This window comes from Odocoileus virginianus, chromosome 11 (assembly GCF_023699985.2).
Source record: "Odocoileus virginianus isolate 20LAN1187 ecotype Illinois chromosome 11, Ovbor_1.2, whole genome shotgun sequence".
NCBI classification, from domain to species: domain Eukaryota; kingdom Metazoa; phylum Chordata; class Mammalia; order Artiodactyla; family Cervidae; genus Odocoileus; species Odocoileus virginianus.
This window is the reverse complement of record NC_069684.1, coordinates 15,181,335-15,204,936: the sequence shown is the minus strand read 5'-3', so window position 1 is coordinate 15,204,936 and position 23,602 is coordinate 15,181,335. Positions and strand designations below refer to the sequence as shown.

General features: G+C 43.8%; 1 protein-coding gene across 3 annotated transcripts in view; it reads left to right on the top strand.

The window, feature by feature from the left end:
- Positions 1–23,602, top strand: part of RGL1 (ral guanine nucleotide dissociation stimulator like 1) — a 272,222-nt gene extending 248,620 nt beyond the window's left edge. For all 3 annotated transcript variants that reach the window (XM_070473951.1, XM_070473949.1, XM_070473950.1), the window contains 6 exons: positions 1,596–1,717; positions 4,675–4,764; positions 9,396–9,582; positions 13,338–13,592; positions 18,357–18,471; positions 21,139–23,602. In XM_070473951.1, coding sequence (XP_070330052.1) covers positions 1,596–1,717; positions 4,675–4,764; positions 9,396–9,582; positions 13,338–13,592; positions 18,357–18,471; positions 21,139–21,326 — 957 coding nt within the window. In that variant the 3' untranslated portion in view covers positions 21,327–23,602. The remainder of the gene's footprint in view (positions 1–1,595; positions 1,718–4,674; positions 4,765–9,395; positions 9,583–13,337; positions 13,593–18,356; positions 18,472–21,138) is intronic.

The window sequence follows — 23,602 nt, the reverse complement described above, 5'->3', positions numbered from 1 at the left end:
AAACAATCCCAAGGAAAATGAGTGAGCAAAATAATAACATCACCCCATGGAACGCTCGTTGTTCTTTAGTTATTCACTCATTCTTTCATCCCACAAGCGTTTCTTGCAGACCTAACACTGGATGGGAAAGTGGGATAGGTTTAGGGATTGCATCAGAAAAAGCCCAGAGCTCCCTGCCCTCATGAAGTTACAGTGAAGGAGGTAGGTAGGCAAACAGGCAGTTGTCATGCACCCTGATAAGGGCTCATGAGCAGAAGTAGTGGGTATTAGAGGAGCATGTAAGAGGGGCATTTGTCCCCAGCTTGTGGGGTCGGAGAAACTTCCAGGAAGAAATGACATTGCAGTTAAAACCAAAGTTTCAGGAGCTAAGCAGGCTGAACTCATAAGTAACAAGAGATAAACACCACCTGAGACAAATGTACGTCTTCTGTCCCTGGCAGCATATGATGATGAATGCTCCTTGCGGATGCTGAGGCCAAGGTGGGGGTCACTGCATGGGAAGTTGACACCTATGGAATCTGCCAGTTGTTGAACTGCTTCTGTCTTGTGACCATCAAAACCAATTCAGTTACTGCCTCCACAGTTATCCATCTTTGTCCTTTCTCTTCAGAATAACCCTCGAGGGGAATCTCTTTCATTTTAAGACTAACATGTTAAACTTTTGAAAAGTTTGATTATAAAACCTAAAGTTAAAGCATATACTCATTGCTGACTTTAAAAAAGTCTTTATTGAAACATCTAAAGACGGATAAATAATTTTGGATATAACTGTACACTTGCTTCTCTTATGAGCTTTAAAAGACTGAGTTAAATGATTTACTAGAGTAGTAAAACCCCAAGGATTCAGGAAATCTAAACATTCAAGTTTATGAGGCTCTGGCCTAGTTAGATATTCAACCCTACCAAAACTTACTTATTGAGGGCATAAGGGTTGAAGAAGATGGGAATGGAGAACTTGGGAGCTTCCTGACTCAGAGTAATTTTTTTCTTCTATATTTTAGAAAGTAGAATTTAAAAATACATTTTAGAAGGATTCAGCCTTAAAAAAATAAGCTTTCTGTCCCAAGAATGGAAATGGAAAAGAGAAATAGGAAGTCACTATGACTTCAGGTCATACCTAGAACGGGTCGCCTTGGGAACTTACTTTATTCATGTAAAAGGCTTTTTCAAAAAGAAAGGGTACAAAGCATAGACAAAAGCCAGTGAGTCAGAATTCAAATGTGTGAGTTATCCAGCTGTTTTATTTCTAAGGCAGGCAATTCTTTATAAGCTTCCTCGATGATTTTGTCCATTGTTTATCCTACTGCGGTATGTTTTCATGTACAGAAGATGTATATTTCATTGGCTTTTTAGTTCACTCTTTGGTGCTCTGAGGGATTCCTTGGTGGCTCAGATGGTAAAGAGTCTGCCTGCAATGCAGGAGACCTGGGTTTCATCCTTGGGTCGGTTTGATCCCCTGGAGAAGGAAATGGCAACCCACTCCAGTATTCTTGCCTAGAAAATCTCATGGACGGAGAAGAATGGTGGGCTACAGTCCATAGGATCACAAAAAGTCTGACACGACTGAGCGACTTCACTTTTACTTTCTGCTTTAGGAATTTGAAGTGATTGCCCAGATCAAGCTCTTACAGTCTGCCTGCAACAGCTATTGCATGAGCCCAGACCCAAAGTTCATCCAGTGGTTCCAGAGGCAGCAGCTCCTAACAGAGGAGGAGAGGTAGGCAGACACATTGTCCTTAGGGGTGGAGCTGCAGTGTTGGTCAGAGGAATACCGCATCTGGTTACTCACTTGGCCATTTATTCAAGCAGCAACAAGGTTTTCAAAGGATAATGGTGTAGCAGAAAAAACTGAACTGCCAGCATCAGAAAATGTGCTTTCAGATTCTTGGGCTGTACCATTCATTTATCTTTGTCACCTTGAACAAGTCACTTATTCTTCCCAATCTTCAGGATGCTTATCTGTAAGATGTCTGTTTGAGAGAATTAAATGTAATCTTCTTTGAGACAGCATCATTGCCATCACTATTAGTCACTATTGGTAATTGGTACTAGCTTTGAGGGAGTGTTCAAGGGGGCAGGAGAAACAGACTCATGAAGAATTGAAATAACTGCAATGGGTAATTGAAGTGCTGCAGGACCCACTTGGCCAAGGATGGGGGAAATGGGGAAGAGCTCATAAAGGCATTAACTTCTGGGCTAGGCTGTGGAGGAAAGAAAAGATTTTTCCAGGAGAACTGGAGAAGAACATTCCAGACAGAAGAATGTGAGCAAAGGTCGGGTGGCCTGACAAGCTTGACATTTGGAAGAATGGTTAGAACACTGGTGTGTCTGGTTCATGAGTGGACAGGTTTCAAAACAGAGGTTGATGAGCTTGGACAGTACACTAACTGCTGTGCCTTGAATGCTGGCCCATCGAAGATGGGTAGCTTTACCCTATAGCTCAGAGGATTAGAGTTCACAGGCCTCATCCAGCCTACCAGCTGTTTCACATACTTAAATGGTTGAAAAAGAAACAACAGAAGAGGACTATTGTGTCATGGGATAGTTATTTGAAATTGAAATTTTAGTATCCCTTGATAAAGTTATAAGGGCTTCCCCGGGGGCTAAGTGGTAAAGAATCCTCCTGCCAATGCAGGAGACACAGGAGATGTGGGTTTGATCCCTGGGTTGTGAAGGTCTCCTGGAGGAGGAAATGGCAACCCACTCTCATATTCTTGCCAGGGAAATCCCGTGGACAGAGGGGCCTGGCAGGCTACAATCCGTGGGGTCACAAAAGAGTCGGACACGACTGAGTGACAGCACACACACATAATAAAGTTGTATTGGAACACAGCCCATTCATTTCCCTCTTATTCATGGTTGCTTTCATGCTTTCAAGGCAGAGTTGAATCGTTGCAACAGTTACCACATGGCCTGCAAAGCCTAAAATACTTAATATCTCGTCCTGTACAGAAAACATTTTCTGACCCCTGCTGTAGAACAGGGGATTTCCTTGAAAGTTTCTCATCAGGGAAGGTGAAGTGGACTACAAAACAAGTATTTTGCCAATGAGGAAATTGAGGTTTAGAGAAGGGCTGTAATTTGCCAGAGATAGACTTTAGATTCAGAGTCAGGTCTTCCTGACTTTACAACCTAAGCTCTGAAGGTGGTTGCACAGTGTTCTGTAGATCCTGTAAACTCCATAAGCGTGCTGCCTCATTTCATACGCAGATGTTTTCTGAGGTCCTTGGTAATGGAATGGATTGGTCCTGTTACATTAAAACCTTTGATTAAAGGGGAAAAAAAGCTCTTTGATTCAGAGTACTCATCAGTTAATGAAAGTTTTATCTTTGCTATGTATTGAATAGAAAACAGAACATTGCCTCTTTCTACGTTTTCTGGTCTGGTGATCAGTATATATGAACTTCGTCTCTGTGCATCACATTCATGTATGGAACATTCACACCATGGCCAGTGACTTGAATCAGAAAGTTCAGGGTCAGAATATCAGCTGTGGAACTGACTTTTTAATGATTAAAGGAATCTCATTAAACATATCCTATTTTTTTTCCCTTGTGATTTATAAAAGCCCTGTGTCTAAAGTTACTATTTGAATAATGCCTATATCAATGAATACTTCTGCTTGACCAACTACCTGGATATATCTCTAGGTTTAAAAAAGTACACAATATTAGCAACTTATCAAGCTAATATTTACCACTTACCTTCTTCACCTGAACTTCCCAGGTGGCGCCCAGGTAAAGAACCTACATGTCAATGCAGGAGACGTAAGAGGGCGCAGATTTGACCCCTGGGTTGGGAAGATCCCCTGGAGGAGGGCACAGCAACCCACTCCAGTATTCTTCCATGGAGAATCCCAGGGGCAGAGGACCCTGGCAGGCTGTGGTCCATAGGGTTGCAAGAGTTGGACATGACTGAAGCGATTTAGGATGCATGCATGCTTCTTCACCTAGCCAGAACCAAGTACATCTCCTAACTAGAGCTACGAGCTTTCCTAAGAGACATTTCAAGGCAGACATACATTCTTCTTGTGCTGATGGAAGTTATATCTGCCTGGCATATAGATGTCTGAATCTGGAGCATTTTTAACTTGGGATGTTTTGGCAGTTAGAAATGATATTTATATATATTTTTTATCAATAATATAACTACCTATGTCTATTTATTAAAGATTAGATCATTTACAGATGTCTCTTTCATTTCCTATAGATAAACAGTAAGTTGAGTATACACACACACGTACACACGTGTGGGCACACACACACGCAGACACACTCAAAGTAGTGGGTGGTAGCTGGTAATGGGAGAAGTAGTGGGAGAAGAAATGATTCTTTCCCTGGCCCAACCGCAGGCTGAGAACAATCAGGGAAACAAAAGGAGTCAGCTTGTGATGCAGCCAGAACCAGCAAATCCATGTGTTTTGAGTCGTGCAGAACTAAACAGCCTCAACCTGTATACCAGTGGGCATTTGAGGGGAGGAGGCATAGATGTCAATTTGTAAAATCTGGTTGTTAAGTCAGTACCCTCTGACCTTTGTCATAGAACAACATAGTCCATCCATATCTTGACTTTGAACAGTCAGAGCCTTCCTCTCAAAGGAAGCCAGTGAATCCTGTGGATTTAAATCTGTTCACTTCCCAAGCTCTGTCCTCACAGGCTCCCCTCTCTCCCCAGCTACGCCCTCTCCTGTGAGATCGAAGCAGCTGCCGATGCCAGCGCCACATCACCCAAGCCTCGGAAGAGCATGGTGAAGAGGCTCAGCCTGTGAGTACCACCCTGGGGTCCTGGGCCAAAGGGGGTCCCTTCAGAGCGGGAGTGGGGAGGATGTTCAACAAAGTTCCCCTGAACCCGTTCACTCACTTGTTAAATCGTTAATCTGTCTGTCACGACTTCAGTACATTTCCTAGGTCCTTTCTTTCCCACTCTTCTCTCTGGCCTGAACCACCATTATACCTGCCTGGACCACACTCCAGCAAGATCTTACTGACTTCTGGCCCCACCCTTGCTCCAACAGTTGTATTTTCCACCCAGTAGTCTGGTAGTGTCTTTAAATGTACCCCAGATTGTATCACTTCCTTGCTTTAAAACGTCTACGGGTCTTGTTTTAAGGTAGCACCTGAATCCCTTATCCTGTTTCGCTCAGCGAGTGTGATCTTCCCCAGTCTCTGGCCACCTTCCTCTGTATGGAATCCCCCTTGTTCACCACGATCCAGCCTCACCCACCCGCAGCCCTCCATTAGGCTCCCTAGGCTCCGTGCACACTAGATGCACCACGTGTTTGCACTGGATGTTCCCGTGGCCTGGCACGTGTCCTCCCCAGCACTCGCCCCTTCAGATGCTGGCACAGCATTACCTCCTTAGAGAGCATCTTGTCTGATGCTGCCATCTGCCCGGGTCACTCCCAGCCATGCCTGTTGTCTCCTCCAGTAGAACGTAAGCCACCTGACAGCAGGAACCTTCTCCATCGTATTCATGGCTGTTTGTCCAGCTCAGGGCCAGGCGCAGCTAACTTCGTCACGCCTGTCTCCCTCTCAGCACAATCCAAAGTCTTCACAATGGCTCTCAAGCCCCTTCAGGACCTGAAGTATCATCCCAACCCTGTCCATTTGTCTCACCCCGTCTGTCCTCACCTTTCCCCCTCACTCTCTGCACCACAGCACCTTCCAGGCTGCCCTGAGCACATGACGCACACCCATTTTTATTTGCTGTTTCTTCTGCTTAGAACACTGTTCCCCAGATAGCCAAATGGCTCGGTCCCTCACTCACTCCGAATCTGTGTTGAAGGGAGCCTTCCCTGACCACCTTATATAAAACTATAACCTGTCCACGTTACCTGCCCTTGGCACGCTCTCTCACCATCACCCACTTTGAATTTCTCCACTACATTTACCTCCAGCTGACATGCTATATTTGGATGTATCTGTTTATTAAATAGAAGGCAAACTCTATGACGGCAGACATTTATGTGTGTTTTTGGTTCATTGTTAATCCCGGAAATTGGTGCCCAACACATAGTAGGTGAATAATAAAAGTTTATTGAATGAACAGATTGAGTCATGTGCCAACACTGTTCTGAGAACAATATATGTATTTCTCATCCGATCCATAAAATAACCTACTAGGTTCTACTATTATGCTAATTTATTTTTGGCTGTGCCACGAGGCATGTAGAACTTTATTTCCCCAACCAGGGGTCGAACCTGCACCCCCTGCATTGGAAGCATGGCATCCTAACCACTGGACTGCCAGGGAAGTCCTGATAACCAGTTTTATAAGCCAGGAAAGTAAGGCACAGACAGGGTTAAGAGTATGCTAGTTATTGTCAGATCTGGGCTCAAATCCAAGATTTGGCTCTAGAGCCAGGGTTCTAACCCTTTTACTATCTGCCTGGTGGCGAAATACCTTCTGGAGAAAGAGGAGAAGGAAATAGGAAGTAAGAAGTGGAGGAGGGGAGAAGATGTGGGGGGGAAGGAAGAAAAGGTGGAGAGAAAGAGTGAGGAGAAAGGAAGGGAAGGAAGAGAGATGTCGGTATAATTAGACCCTGTGCTTTGAATGTGGCAATTTTTATGGAAGAGTCTTAAGAGAACCTAGTCTCTGTCTTGAAGTTGATCTCATAGACATTAAACTCTGAAAGACATTAATTAGACTAATGAATCTAATGACAGCTGGAGAGACTAGTTCAAGGAAAGAAAGATTATCATTTGGTTAACAAATTTGTCCTTCCTTTCTGAAGGTGTATACCGATGTCTGATCCTTTCACTGACACAATCTCTTGGCCAGGAGTTTCGCTCTTCCCCTCACAAAGCCTCAGTAGTGCTTGGAGGTCCAAGAAAGGAAGCAATGTGGAAAATGGGGCAAGAGGTGGTGGGATGGAGTTGAGACAGAGCAAAGATATGCTTTTTTACGTCTTGGAATTTAAGCTTCTAATTCTTCAAATTATTTAATAAAAAAAAAAATCAAGCCTATCCTCATTGTTTCTCCTCTTGTTATTTTACATAGAATATGTTAGTCGCTCAGCAGTGTCCAGCTCTTTGTGACCGCATGGACTGTAGCCCAGCAGGCTCCTCTGTCCATGGGATTTCCCAGGCAGGAATGCTGGAGTGGGTAGCCATTCTCTTCTCCAGGGGACTTTCCTGACATAGTCAGTGCTTATTTGGGTTTGGACCCATTTGCTAGTTTCTTTACATACCGTTCCTTCTTGCATCTTATGCCTTCCTTCCTGTTGCTTATTGATGGTAAATAGTCCTTGTCTGAAAAAGTCTTTGTTTTGCCCTCACTCTTGGAGACCTATGGTACAGAATTTCAAGGATGACGCTTATTTTCCTGCAGCATTTCAAAGCTATTATTCCGTATCTTCAGACCTCTGTTGTCGCTTTTGAGATGTCTGCTGTGTGTTTAATTTTTGTTTTTGTGTATTATGCCCCCTGCCCTGTTGCTTTTTTTTTTTTTTTTTTGCAAGTTGTATTAATGTATTCAATAAACTTTTACAAAATATTTTATATCATATATGCCCACATAGACTATACATACTAATATAAAATTAGTAAAACAGTATCATTTCTATTATTAGGTGAATGTTGCCCGGTTGCTTTTAAGAATTTCTTTTGTCTTTAACACACCACTGTGCAGGTTAAGTGAGGATTTCGTCTTATTTACCCTATTCTGGGTGTTCTTCCTGGATCTGAGGATTCATGTGGCCCGATTAGTTCTGGAATCTCTTTAGACTCTCCAGACATGGTGTCTTTTCCATTCTCTCATTTGTCTTCTTCTGGGACTCTCCTTACATACATTGCAGGCATCTCTTCCATTCTCTGTGTCTTTTAACCTCTTTTGTTATTCATGTCTTTATATTTTGATGCTGATCTCTGAGGATTTTCTTCAGACCTGTCATCTAGTTGGCAGTTTTTCTTTTCAATGTTTGTTTAATCCTTCCACTGAGTTTTTAAATTTAAATCACTACCTTTTTGTCAGAGTGCCTTGCTCTTAACCACTGTTTCAGTTTCTTCTCATATGTTTTTAATGTTTTTCAACGTATTTGTTTTATAGCTTGGCTTGTGGTAGGCACTCTAATTATTGAATGAATGAATGAATAAATTATTAGTTTGTTTCTGACAGTTTTTATAATCTAAAGTTCTTGGGAGTCTAGTCTTGCTGTTTTGGGACTTCCCTGGTGGTCCAGTGGTTAAGACTTCACCTTCCAATGCATGGGGTGTGGGTTTGATCCCTGGTCAAGGAGCTAGGATCCCACATGCCTAGAGGCCAAAAAAAAAAGATCATATAATCCTCTAGACTTACTGTTTGTTATGCTCCTTTCTTTGGATAGGTTATTTCCTTGTGTGTATATTGTGAGCTCTTCTTCACCAGGGAATTCTCTTCAACCTTTCCTTCAGAAAGTTTTTTTTTTTTTTTAATGCTAGTTTCTTCAGAAGGATCACTGGCCTGAGAGTTCCTAGTTCTTAAATCAGCTAAGTAGCGAATCTGAGTGAGGTGCTGGCTAAAATCACATGTGATTTAAGGGAGAGATTTTTTTCCTACCCAAGCTCAAGCCAACAGATAAATTTCCCTGCTGTCTTCCTATGTCAGTAGGAAGATTTTTTTTTTAGCCCATCTTTTTACTAAGAGTATAGGTTGAGAATTGAGAATCCTGCCTCTGTATAAAGGATGTCAGTACTAACTCTCTACGTTACATAAACAGAAGCCCTCGTCTTTGGACCTTATGTACGTGTTAGAACCCATGTGCTGAGTTTGCCAAGGCTGGCACCTCCCACTCGCCATCCAGAGCAGCTGCAGAGTTAGCTTGCACGTTCTGGTTTTCAGTTCCCTTTTCGTTTCTAGCCTGCAGGGATTTTCCTGACTATCTTGTAAGCCCAACTTTGAAAAGAATTTGTAATGCTTCTCATCAAGTTGTTTAATGATGAAGGGGTTTAGGTTATTTTAGTTTATTTAGGTTTATTTAGTTTAGTTTTAGGGATTATTGGAGAAGAAATCTTCCTGCTTGGTTTCTTGTCCAGCACAGGGCCAGCCTTCTTTTTTAGCCTCTTGGAGTTCATTTTATGATGGGAAGTGAGAGGAGTGTGGCCACAGCACTTTGATCCTGCCAAAGTGGTCCAGGAACTCTCAAAAAATGGAGAACGATTGACCCAGGAAGACCTCAGATTAATAAGGTCCTTCCTCCAGCTAAGCAATGTGTGTCCTTTGAGGTTAGAAATAACCTATTGGGACAAGATGTTTACTGCGATCTATTAGAAGCTGGGTAGCAAATCTTTCCTAAGATAATAACAACAGGGCACACAAGACTGAGAAGACATCAAGGACTTACTAACACAAAAATACTTGCTTAATCACGGATTCCAGATTTTTAAGAGCCCGAATGCCTGGCATTATGCTTTCTGCAGGCTGTTTCTGGGGTCAGACATTATCACCAGTAGCACTCCCACCAAAGAGCAGCCCAAGTCTACCGCCAGCGGGAGCTCCGGTGAGAGCATGGACTCCGTCAGCGTGTCATCCTGCGAGTCAAACCACTCGGAGGTGGAGGAAGGCTCCATCACTCCCATGGACACACCTGATGAGCCTCAAAAAAAGGTACATCCTTAACCTTTTCCGTAATTCCTGATGCGGGCACCTGACCCAGCATTTGCCACATGAGGAATGTCTGTTTTCTGGTTGATCTCGCTAGAGGATTTTGCAAGTCATGTTTTGAACCAGGTGTTCAGTCTGGGGACTTACTCCTTAGAGAAAGTGTCCAGAAGTGATAAGGCTGTTGGTTCCCTCATCGAGCCTTTGGAACATCGTTCCACACCTACATCCAGAGGCAACTGAAGGACTGTGACTTGTAACGTGCGCTCCCCTTTATTTGGGAGATGGAGAATTGTCTTTGAAGAAGCGAAAAGTCAAGAGCCAAAGGTGTGTCGGTTTCTCGGTGTCATACCTTGTCTCAGCCAGGCTTGTCCCACAGAAGCACTACAGAGCAAACCACTCCAGACTCGGTGCCCTCAACCAACAACCATTTGTCCTCTGTCCTGCGTCTGCAGGTTGGTTGGTTTGGCTTGGGCTTGGTCATGATTTGGTCCAGGTCTTCTCTACCTGCCTCTTGTGGTTTTTGGAGTCACCCAGGACCTGCTCTTAGCATGCTAAATTTGGATGAGCAAGAGGGCATTGCACGTGCCTAATAAGCCTCCGCATGGGCTCTATCTACCAATATTTATTTTCCAAAGCAAAGTTGTGTGGCCCAATTCCACATAAATAAATGAGTGGGGAACTATACTCCACTTCCGGTGGGAGGAAGTGTGGAGTCACAGGGCATGGGTGCAGGGGAGGGTGAGGAATGGGTAACAGGGATACCATCTACCGTGTCCCTCAAAAGGGAGAGTGATGAGAGGTGATAAAGGAGTTCTCAGGGAGAGTCTTCATGTCCATGGCTGTAGAAATAAGTGAAAAGAAAACAAAAAGTCCATGTGCATCTCCTACACACACCTGCTTCAGTCTGTTGCTCAAGGAGCTTGGATGAGAGATGTCAACTTGGACGTGACTAGAACTTGCCCCATTTGGGGGAGGATCTTGCCTGGCTAGACTTGCTGTGTAAGTGACTTCTGGCCCCTTAGTTTATGCTGAGGCCAGCGAGGTAGAGTTGGTCGCAGTCTCTTCGTTTTGGTTAGGTTTGCCCTTCTGTAAGGGGATGTGTGTGCTGCTTCATGTTGTGATATAAGCACCGGCAGCAAAACTGGAAACTCTCAGATGACCTTGTCACTAAAGGAGTCAATCCAGGAAGGGCTCATTAGGCCTGAGATGACTCAGATGCTGCCCCAGTGGGATTTCTCACCTTCCTGTTTTGAAATCTGGAGACACATCTTTAATGCTCCAAATATTGAAGGAAAGCTCTGCAAACACCCACGGACTGGCTGTTCTCTCAGGCATGTCTGCCTCATCAGGGATGGAATCATCCTTCATGACTTGACATTCAGCACTGAATCTGTCAGAAATCTGGAGTGAAGTGTCATCACTCACCTTGTGACAGGTTCTTGGGCTTTGTAGGCCCCATTTCCGATGGACTTTGATGATGGACGTTGTGCAGCAGTGACAACTATTGCTGTGGGGTTTCTGCCTGTGCAGGAAGGACATGGAGTCACGTTTGCATCTGTTGGTGCCATGGACGTACCCACAGGTCCTGGTCCTCCCTTTGAAACTGTGCAGAAGCCCAGCGTGTGTCCTGTGCACACCGCTTGCCGCGTTCTTTTTGTCTCCTCCCTTACACGCTGGCTCTTTATGATTTCTTGCACAAGTCATGAATTTTAATTCTTTGGCTGAACCTTTCTCAGAGTCAGAGATTTCTCTAGGTTTAAAAATGAGTAATTGAATTGGATGCCAAGTAATTGCTGGGCTGCAGAAGCCCAGGATGTTAACCCGAAAGGCCTCAGTCCTGCTCAGGGCTTGGCTGGCCCGGGAGACCTCCGTGGCTCCTCCCTACCCTGAGGTCCGGCAGCCCACCACACCCTGCCTTTCCCTTTGGCTACACTGTGAGGTCGCTCTTTTGAGTAAAGTGTAATTTGCATTCCTTTGTCTTGGTTCCCCTGATTATGATTTCTAAACATTCGCTTCACATTTGCTCCGCATTACTTAGATTCCCAGGAAGAATTTGGGCTCATGAGGTGGTCTGTTTAATGGTGCTATAACCCAGGCTCTTCAAGGCGGTATCTTGAATGTAAATATCTTTAAAATCATGAAAAAATCTAATAAAGGAAAAAAGATTTATGTGGAGGAAAGGGAAGGGGGAGAAAACTGAACCAGTAATTGGAAAATGGACCCTCTTCGCTACTGTGTGGTACACCTGCAAGCAAAGCCAGGCTGTTAAATTATTCACCACCAGTTAGTCCTCAAATTGAGCCATTAAGGTAATTCACTTGGGAAGCTAAGGAAGAAAAAGTAAACCATATTATGATAGAGCTTCAGTTAGACTTCTGCATACCAGAGTTGTCATATCAGCTGACTGGCTCTAATTAAACTAATGATGCAGTTGAATTTAATGTACGGTTATGCAATAGGAAAAAGTTCATAGGAAATAAAATAGAGTAGACTTCATTTTACTTGGAGGCCAGATAATCAGAAAACCAAATTTCTGTACTTTGTTTCTATGGGAGGGTAGGTGGGTATGAAAGACATTAGTAAGTTTTCTATTTTTTAAATGACCTCCAGATTATCTTATTGGATTAATGTGGTATAATTTAGCTTAGCTCATTGAGAAATTATTTGTAATTTTCTATAATAAGAATTGATATTTTAAATGATTCAATTAGTGGTGTGTGTTTTTTTTTTTTGGAACACCACCTAATGAGTTGGGGACATTGTCTTTCTTTGGTAATTGGTGTTGCACATATAAGAACTCTGTCATGAATCAGAAAAACACATTAACTTTAGTATATCATTCCTTAATTATTCTTGATATGCGACATGAAAATGTGTACAGTTGGTTCTAGAAACAAATGTGGTTAGGGTAGGCTGTGTTCCCTTGGGCAAGTCACTCTGTTTCTCTGAATCAATTTCTCTCATATTGATAATGCTCTGAGTTTTGTTCTTGAGATAAGATACCTGAAAGCTCATCACAGGCCTCAGTGCTGAGCATCCCTGAGTCTGGCGTACTGTGTTCTTTCACCATCTTATCATGGACTGGAGACGGGGGCTTGGTTACGCCCTTGCTATGTGAACCTGGTCGTGGGAGCCAGGAAACTTGAGAGCATGTCCTGATGGTGCTGTCAACACTGTGGCCTCAGGTTCCTCAGCAGCAGAAAGAGAGTGGGACCAGGCGATCTCCAGGGCTATGTTCCATGCAGAGCTGGATAATCTGTGGTCCTTGTCTTAGAAACGTCTAAAAATACAAGCCATTTCTCTCCTGCTCTGAAAGCCAGTGGTGAAGTAGAATCACAGTAGAACTGATCTCTGTGGGCAGGTCAAACATTCTTCTTGCTCAAGGCAGAAGGATTGGGCTTTCCTCCTGCCCTGTCGTCTTCCGGCTTCTTTTGGGAGTCTGTGTTGCCTCTAGTTTCTGGTATTTGCTGCCATCTACTGGTTAACCCCCTTCAGAGCAGCTAAAAGCTCGGGAAATGAGAGGACCGCCTTGCCTCCCAGGTTGCAGAGTGATTCTGCCCTGGGTTCTGAATCATTGACAGGCCTCTACCATGGGAGTGCTTCCAGCAGAGATGAGACCCACGTGTGCTGTGGATTGTTGTAGAGCAGATAACTGAAGTTTATTAGTCTCAACATTGACCTCTGCTTTGCAACTTAGCGCACTGTTGGCCAAGGTTCTAACAGTTCAGTTTCCTTCTGGGGTGTGCTTACTCTTCCAGCTCTCCGAGTCCTCCTCCTCCTGTTCCTCCATCCACTCCATGGACACAGCTTCCTCAGGGATGTCGTCCTTGATGAACCCCCTCTCCTCCCCTCCGTCCTGCAACAACAACCCGAAAATCCACAAGCGCTCTGTCTCTGTGACATCCATTACCTCGACAGTGCTGCCCCCCGTTTACAACCAGCAGAACGAGGACACCTGCATCATCCGCATCAGCATAGAGGACAGCAACGGCAACATGTACAAGAGCATCATGGTAAGGCTCTCGGACCGCCACCCCGAGGACCACGTGCTGTGTCCGGATACGCACGTGCGTTCCTGCCAGATGCATCTGTGCCATGTGAACCAATGCCAGAGTCTCCCCGGATATAGGCCAATAGCATGTTCTTTAAACTTTTTATTTTATATCCAAGTATACAGCCAGTTAACAATGTTGTAATAGTTTCAGATGCGCAGCAAAGCAATTCAGTTATATACACACACATGTATCTATTCTTTTTCAAATTCCTTTCCCATTTAGGTTGGTATAGAATGTTGAGCAGAGTTCCATGTGCTGTACAGTAGGTCCTTGTTGGTTATCCATTTTACACATAGCAGTGTGTACATGTTCCTCCCAAACTCCCTAACCATCCCTTTCCCCCACCCTTCCCCGCTGGTAACCATAAGTTCCTTCTCTAAATCTGTGAGTCTGTTTCTGTTCTGTAAATAAGATCATTTGTCTCATTTCTTTTTAGATTCTGCATATAAGGGATATCATATGATATTTTTCTTTCTCTGTCTCACTTGCTTCACTCAGCATGACAGTCTCTAGGCCCATTGATGTTGCTGCGAATGACATTATTTCATTATTTTTAATGGCTGAATAATATTCCACTGTACATATGTATCACATCTTCCTTATCCATTCCTCTGTCGATGGACAGGTTGCTTCCACATCTTGGCTTATATAGACTAATAACATATTTATATAAAAATGTGCATATCAGCAGTGTATATAAGATACAATTTTTTATGTCTTAAAAGTTGCTAAGCCTTATTCCTCCAAGTCATTGTCACCTTCTTCAAAACTCTCAATTGGGGTGACTACATAAATGTATCCCAGGGAGGACGCCACTGCTGCACACCTCCTTGGAAGTCTTCCCAGGGACTTACATGTTCACATGTCTAATTGAATTGCCATGCATCCTTAGCAATGTCCTTGGTGGTAGCAGTTTTCTCATCTAGTCACTTGGAGTCACATACAGTACAAATGGATGATCAAGCTGGACGTATAGTTTGTGTCCACAAGGAACTATACTTACAAATAAGTGAGACTTGCCTTTTTGAGCTTCTTGTAAAAATTGTGTGTTTCTGAGCATAGTCCCTAAAATGTGTTTTAAATAATGGCAGTCTTTTCGGATTACAAACCATGCCTCTCCTGGTATTAACCTTGGGTATGTAAGGTCTGATGTGTTTATTACAAGAGCAGACTCCTTATCTTAAAGGACATAATGTATTGAAAAGCAGACTGATCTGGAGGCACTGTCTTTGAACATCTAAAGAAAAGCTTTACTAAAGCGTTCACTGAATAAACAAAATGTTTCATGACCATTAGTTGTGTAGTAGTCTTTGGACCAGGCTTTGGGAGTAGGGAGACAAATGATACATTTCTGTCTTTGAGGAACTTATAATGAAAAAGGAGATTGTAAAGCACTTTTCAAAACATATTAACTATTCTAATAGAGGTCTGATCAGATTTTCCCAGGGCCTACAGGCCACATGAAGGCATTTGTGTTAATCCTGCAGGCAGTTGAGTCTTACTGAAGGCTTTTGTATAGCAGTCAGATTTGCTCTGTAGAGAAGTGACTGGCTTTGTGGAGATCTCATGCTGGAATACAGGTGGGTAGATTAGAGATGAGGGAGAAAATTAGAAGCTGCTATCATATTCCATGTAGGAGGTGATAATGGTTTGAAAGAAGGTCGTGTGGCTGGAGATGATATGGATTTTTGAAAAATTTTTGTAAGTTAGAATTGTAGAATCTATCAATTTAGTTATCAACTTTTTGGTTGCTTTTGTGGGGGAGCGGAAGAGGAAGGACTAAGCTAGCTCGATGGTGGTGGTCCCGTCAAGTGTGATGTAACTGCTGGAGGAGGAGGTTTGGGTGCACTTACATTGGAGGTCACCACAGGACATCCAAATGGCGTGGCCTCCCTGGTAGAGAGTCAGAAACACAGGTTGGTGCAAGGCTGATGCTGGGGTCAAACACTGGGGGTCGTCCAGCCCCACGGGGTGGACATGGTCTTGCAGGGGAGGGGGGAAGGCTGAGACGTAGCCCATGTGGTGGTGACAGAGGGGCTGATAAAGGAGTATCAGGGTGGAAAGGGGAACCGCCAGGCAGCCAGGGTCATCGGTGTTATTGTAGTATTTTCAGGGTAGTTTATTCACATGGCTTCTCTCACATTGCCATCCAGGGAAGTAAGTGCCCGCTGTGTAACCGCGGTATCTCTGAACTGAAAGGAGCTGAGAACTGAACACATGGACATGGTCAACGTGGATGAATCTCTAAAACACCCTGTTGAGCCAGAGAAATCAGATATACTGCTTCCTGCAAGGGGTCTGATGTTTCAAAAACAGGCCTGACTTGGGGCATTAGAAAACTAACCTCAGGGAAGGGCACAGGGAATGTTTTGAGTTCCTATATAAGGTGTGTGAACAGGAGACATCCAGGCACCTTTCAGTATTGTAACCACCAGCCGTGTTCGACAGGTGAGCGTTGAAATGGGAGAGTCCAAACTGAGATATGCTCTGAGTGTGAAATGCACCCAGGTTCTGAAGACTTAGTAACAACAAAAAAAGAATGAGGATGTAAAATATCTTATTAGCAATTTTGTATTGATTATATGCTGCTATAATATTTTGGGTTTGTTGGATTAAATAAAATATTAAAATTAATTCCCCTTTTGAAAAAAATTCAAATGTAGCCACTGGATGTTTAAAATTACAAATGAGGCTCGTATAGTATTATCTATGGGATAGTGCTGGTTTAGTATATCAGCGTAGCGTTATGTGGCTGAACTCAATGCTATCCGTGATGATCAGTTCTCCTGTAGCTGGTACAAAGTTACAAACCCTCAAGGAAAGCCTTTGGCCATCCCATCCGTATGGACACACCTGGGGAGGCTTAACATAAAGAAAATAAGGGTAGCCTGGCTTCGTCCTTAAGTAGGTTCAAAGTTGACAGCTGAACCTAACATTAACCATGAAAGTGAAAAGTAAAAGTGTTAGTTGCTCAGTCATGTCTGATGCTTTGTGACCCCATGGACTGTAGCCCACCAGGCTCCTCTGTCCATGGAATTCTCCAGACAAGAATATTGGAGCAGGTAGCCATTCCCTTCTCCATGGCTTCCTCCTGACCCAGGGATTGAACCAGGGTCTCCTGCATTGCAGGCAGATTCTTTAATAAGGATGTGCCAGATGTTTTGGTGATACACACTTGAGGAGGGTCTTTATCACTTACAGGGACCCCATTGTAATGCCTGTTATTTATTGTATCACAAATACAGCTGCTTCTCCAGACCAGAGCGGGGCCCATGGGCCCAACATCCTCAGGCTCACAATGACAGTTTCTTGGAGGAAATCAGACTTCTTTTTTTGGCTCTCTTTCCTCCTGGGGAGAGCAGCTTTTATTTCTAAGTAAGAAAATCTGTGTTTTCTCTAGCTTTCTTTCAAATTTAAAAAAATCAGCCAAGGGATAATACGAAAGTGAGCTCTCCCTTTTCCTGTTTCTCTGAGCACCCTGAAAATAGCTGACTGATGGGCAGAGATGAAGGGGAGACTTGGGCTGAAAGGAGCTTGTACTTTGAAAAATGTTAGATTTATTGTTTGTAAACACTCAGAAGCTAATTTTTAATTGAAGCAACATTTACATACAATTATATAGATCTGAAGTGTTCTATTCTTTGGATTTTTATAACTATAATATATATATATTTATTTAACTACCTTATGTGTGTGTATATATGGTTATATATATATATATGTATGTAACCACCATCTATCTATATATATGTAACTGTCATATATATGTATTTATCTATGTAACCACTATATTATATATGTATGGTTATATATATATATGTAACCACCACTGCAAGTCTAGATAAATAACATTTTTCATCCACTCATCCCTTCTTCATTCCCAAATTCCCTTATGCCCCTCCAATCCTGCTTTAAGCGTAGCTGAGTATGAGTTTAACGTTAGTTTTCTGACCCCGCAGGTTAATTTGGCCTGTTTTGTGAGAGCAGACTGCTGCAGCCTGTTGTCTTCTGGGTCTCCTTCCTCTGGCTGTCCGTGACATGTGTGAGATTCATCACTTTGTTGTGTGTTTCATTTCCCTTTAGCTGTTACGTCATGCTCTGCCCTGAACACACAGCACTATCTCTATCCTCCCCTGTTCTCCTGTCCATGGAGATTCAGGTTGTTTTCAGGTTGGGGCTGTTATGACTAAATCTGCTGTGAAAGTTTGTACAGAAGTCCTTTTGTGGACACACGCTTTCATTCCTCTTGGTGAATATCTAGAGGTAGGCTTCCTGGGTTGTGAAGTCAGTTGTACTCTTTGAAATGGTCAGTGTGTGGAACTGTGGCCACGTCTAACCCACAGGTTGTCACCGGTGCTCAACAGGTAAGGGTAATCTTGACCCAGGACCGACAGCACTGTGCATTTCCCACTTCCCTCATACACATTCTTCCATTGGAACCTCCACTGGAACTGGCAAGGCACCCCGGGGTGTCGCTCCTGTTTTAATGGGGGAAGACACTGTGGCTCTGCAAGAGGAGCTGATGGAAAGAGTAGATGATCTGTCCTCTGAAGGTAGAGCCGGAACTGGAATCCAGGAGGGCTGGCTCCTGGTCCTTGCTCATTTCACTGGGCCATTTCTCTTGGGAAGGCACAAGACAGCAAGATGAAGATGGTCAGGAAAACTCTTCCAGGAAACACACAAAGTTAAATGCTTTACACACTCTTTCATTTGGCTTTCCAGTTGACGAGCCAGGATAAAACTCCCGCCGTGATCCAGAGGGCAATGTTGAAGCACAATCTGGACTCAGACCCGGCCGAGGAGTACGAGCTAGTGCAGGTCATCTCGGAGGACAAAGGTAGGCAAGTGTTCCTCTTCAAAGCAGGTTGCCCCAGTGTGAAAGGACCCTATGTGGATACAGTGTCTGTTTTAAATGGAACCAAGTTGGGAGTGGGGTGGGTACATTTACTTACTTGTTTATGTAATTAATCTTTTATTAACTATCACTGGAATAGAGTTGCTTTACAATGTTGTGTTAGTTTCTGCTCTATAGCAAAGTCAATCAGCTATATGTATACCTGTATCCTCTCTTTTCCAAGTGGGGGTTTTGAATTGCCCAAGAGTGGAGTTGTGTGGGGAACCATGCCATCACCTCACTTGTTATTAATTCTCTCAGGCTGGCCCCCCAGCAAACCTTGTTTTTTCTGAAGTTTTGCTGAGCATGCCTCCCACCCATTCTCTGTAAATTTCTTGTCGAGCATTTTTGTAGGAAGAGGTCCCTCCTTGTGTGTAGGCGGAGCCTGTCTGGTCTTTGCCGGCGGCCATCTACCTCCATTACCCAGTTACATGTGTCCAGGTTGTATGTGAACCTGAAATGTAGCAGTTCCTGCAGTGACTTCTCATTGTTTCAGTTAACCGTTTGTGAGAGTTCAGCCTTCAGTTGATCCTTACTCACGACTGATCTTCAAGTAGCCAAAGCTCCTGATGGCAGAACTGTGGAAGGTTCTTGACCTCACGCTTATTGAAGCAAAGAACCAGTGAATATGAAATGCAGCAGTTTGGCGAGGAACCCATTAACTAAAGAAATCTCCTTCATGGAAACTCTGGGCAGATAATCCCCCTGAATGTATCAGTTTGTTAATCTGAATTGGGGTTGTCTTTGTTGAAAGGAGGGGGCAAACTGGTAGGTGACTCCTCTATGCCACGGCACATCCAAGAACGTGACTCAAGCAGAATAAGTCTGCTTTCCAAGTGCAGAAGGAACAGCTGGTACTGTTGACTGAGGCCAACCCTGTTTGCTGACTGACCCAACGCAGGTATCTCATTGTGGGACTGTTCCCCAACAAGCATTCCCCCTATAAAGGGAAAGAAAGAAACTCTACAAGGTGGGGATTTGGAAAGGGAGCAGCTACTCGTATCCCGTTGACCCAAAAAATCACCCAGGACTGTCATCTCGGGCCCAGATAAGAGTGGGCCAAATTAGAATAATAACATTTTCCAAGCAACAAAAAGCCACAGCCTCAGAGAAAACTTTTTCCCACTGTCTCTTGGAAGTTTTCTCATTTATCCGGCTGAGCCCAAGGTTGTGGGGCAAGCCTTTCTCAGTTATATCTTTTAGTGTAGTTACTGTTAAAAGCCTCAGCCTACAAAGTGGTCTCTTGGGTTTCACCACCCACATTGCCCCCAAGCCAATGCCAAGGTGAGGCCCAGTGGGCCTGAAGATCCAGGAGCCCCGCAGCACAGCCAGGGCCCAGCTTCATTCACCACTGGGTGGTGGCGGGTGGGCGGCTTGACCTCTCAGGGCCTTGGTCTGTAATTAGTTAAACGGAGACAGTACCCTACTAGCCCCTCATGCATCATGGGGAGATGGTGACAGGAAATAACGTACCGAAAGTGGACAGTATTCAAGATACAGTACAGATATATATATATATACATATATATGTATATAGCTGTGAGGTAGGTTGTTACCGACCTCAGGAATATGTGGGCAAGAGACTGGGGACACTTTCAGGGAATTATTCTTTATGAAACACTTGTGCAAAATGTAGCAGAGTCCCTCAGAACCTGACTGCATCAGTCTTGGCAGTGGAATCTCAGTGTTTGACGCTAATGTTAGTTTGACTTACTCCAGTTCTGCAGTCACACATCTCGCCTAGCTGCCTCCCTTACTCCACTGCTACAAAGCTAGTTTTGCACATTTTACCTTTTTAATTCCCTCTTGGTTTTTAAAGATATCCCTTCCGCCTGAGTGCTAAAGAGTGTATACCTTCTGTTTAAATTAAAAATGAATTTAAATAACTTTGCTCGATAACTTCATATTATACTTGGAGCAGTCCTTGTTCAGAAATTACAGTTATCTAGTTGGAACTCATTGAAATAGACAGTTGTTTAAGTTTTAACAGATATAGCCTCTCTTGTCTGGTTTCCCTTTAACATTCAAATGCAAGCCCTTAATGAAGCAAGCTCTCAAATGGTGGAAAATACTGACTTGGTTTGGGATTAATTTAAAAATGTTTTGATGTTCCAAGTAAAGATTTCTGGAAAGTGCTGTAGATTTTCTGTCTTTTCCCCCATGTCATCGGATTCACTTAGTCTCTGAGAAAAACTTCACGTTGGGTAGAAAATGAGCCACGGAAGGCTGGAAACCCCGGGCTCTGCTCCCAGTCCTGCCGTTGACTAGCTGTGCACTCAGGGATGTCTCTCAACTCCTCCAGGCTTCTGTTTCCTACTCTCCATCCTTCCGGCTAAAACATCCCACATTTGAGCATTTTGTTCACGGCTTGAATTTCCAAGATTGGATTCACACTTAAGTTTTTAAAATTGGGATTGGGAAATTGTTGGAACCAATTTGGTGTGACAGAGTGGTGGTCGTTATCCAGCTCCGTTCACATTCCAGGAACAAAGGACTATAATTGCAGCCATGAGTCTGGGCAAAATTTCCATCTGCCATGGTCAGCGCTGGGCTGGCCTACACAAGCTGACCACCTTCTCTTCCCTCATCTCTCTCTTTTTTTTGTTTTAGAACTCGTGATCCCAGACTCAGCAAATGTCTTCTATGCCATGAACAGCCAAGTGAACTTCGACTTCATCTTACGCAAAAAGAACTCTGTGGAAGAGCAAGTAAAACTGCGTAGCCGGACCAGCCTGACGTTGCCCAGGACAGCTAAACGGGGCTGCTGGAGCAACAGACACAGCAAAATCACCCTCTGAAGGCAGAGACGCGGGGCCCCTTGCTTGCCAAAGGCAGGGTGGGGCTGAGAATAGGCCGTGGTGATCGCAACTACCACCCAGTGTTAGAGGATCGTTGGTGAAGTGGACTGAAGTTTGTTGAGCACCTCTGGTGTACAGGGCACTACGATAGGCATCGTGGGGAAATCGGAGATGAGCTTGACACAGAACGGATGACCAATTCACTGATTCTCTTTGACCTGAGATTGAAATGCAAAATTATCCGCATTTATAAATCTATATGTATGTATACGTATTTGGTATGTGTGTGTATATATATAAATATGAGGGACTTGTGGGATATTCTGGACTACGGGAAAACAAATTTGCACAATGGCCTGGGAAGTCGAGGTCACTTTTGACAGGGAAACAGAAGGAACTGAGAACCTTGTCTCTCACCTCCCAAGTAAATGGAATCACTCCTAGGATTGCAGAGCGTCCTTTGTGCCAGTATTATAAGTCCAGCCTATTTTTATAAGGGGAGAGGATTACTTTCTCAATCAAGTGCCACCAGAGAAGAACCACTGCAGAGGTGGGAACTGCCGCAGGCCGAATGAAGGGCCACGTCAGACAGGGTTTGGATGAGCCAGTGGCTTTCACCTCTGCTTGCATCGGCCAGTGCACCGGCTTCCCCGGGGAGGGCGGGGAGCAGCTTCGGAGGCCCCTCTGAGCCACTGAACCAGCCGTCAGGACGCCTCTGGAGGCAACGCAAGCCCGTTTTGATTTGGTAACTGCATCGTGTGTCTCCCATCCCCTAAAGAACATATCACAAGCATTTCTTGCACACGTAGCCATGTTCTTTGGTAACTTATCAACCAGAAAAGAAAGCTCAGAAGGATGATGATTCACTTGGACTCTGATCTGTCTCAGAATGCCACTGCTTCATTGTTTTTTTTCTGATTGCCTTTTGCATGTGAAACTATATGTTTGCAGTCTTTTGCCATCTGGATCGTAGTACCTCTATATATTAACGTGCAATTTGTTCCTCAGGTGTAGAAATCCCTACTGCAATTGACTATGTCTGATCATTTTGAGACCTGTGAAAGATTTCTGAACAGCCATCGTTCTGTGAATAGCCCCCTGGAGATGTTCCCAGCTGAGAGCAGTGTCCTTTTTTACTAACTTTTACAACCTTCCTGTGCCTACTCATGGGGACAGAAGTGGGGCTTCGGCATACTGTCCAGACCATTTCTAGTGAGGTACACACATTCTTCCAGATGGAATCATTAACTTTCCTTTTCAGGTTCCCACACTCTGTATCCCAGTGTCACTGTTAAGTGACACTTTTGCCTTCAGTAGCACCGTCATCCTCTCCCTTCCAAATCTGAGCTGTGCTGGGGTTTGAGCTATAAAGCCATAACATGTGGGATGTTGACATGTGTAAGAAGCACTTTTAGAATGTTGTCCTTTTTAAGAAAAAAAAAATCTCAAAATACCAGTTTTTATTCCAAAAATAAAGAACAGACCCAAATAAGAAGTGCAGATTGTAATGTAGACCTTTTTCTTTCTTTTGTTCACCACCCCCCCCACCCACTCCCCACCCCCTGTCCTGTAAAGAGAGCTCCCAAAGGTTATGTGTGATTCATGTTGTGTAAATAGTCATATGAAATCTTCAAGAAGCACCAGGGAAGGTCTAGAGATTTGTGCCCTTGGACCAAAGAATGAGAATGAGCCAGGAAGGCCTCAGATTTCCTGTAGGTCTTTCTAGGTCAGAATGTACCTTGTAAAGACTGACTGGTATCAACTAGTTGAAAGCATTTTTTTTTTTTTCTTTTTTCCTATTTGCGAGGCCGGTCTGATTTGTGCTTCTGTGCTTGGAGGAGGGATGGCCAGGGTGCTAGACATCATGGAGATGAAAGGAAATGTATCCTCAGCCTGAATTTCTTGGCTTGAAGATCAAAAAGAAAATGTAGAACTGTCAGCCTGGTTTAGGGTGCAGCTACCAAGATTTACAAGTTACGCCCGTGTGCTCGCCTTGTGTATTTATACTGTATATGTAGAGTCTAGATTTATATACTGCAATGTAATATATATATATATATTCCTTTTTTAAAAGACAATGGAAGTTACAAGTAGATAAAACATAGCTTCATTTATTTAATGCCACTTTAAATGTCTTAAATTTGTTTCCTGGTGGACTGCCGGGCAATGCTTTTAGCTGCTGACATGCTTGTCTTTCTGCCTCTCTGTCATCTGTTTACCTTTTGGTTAAGTTAATAAACTGATTGGGACTTGGTTGGCATGTGCTGCCAGACTCA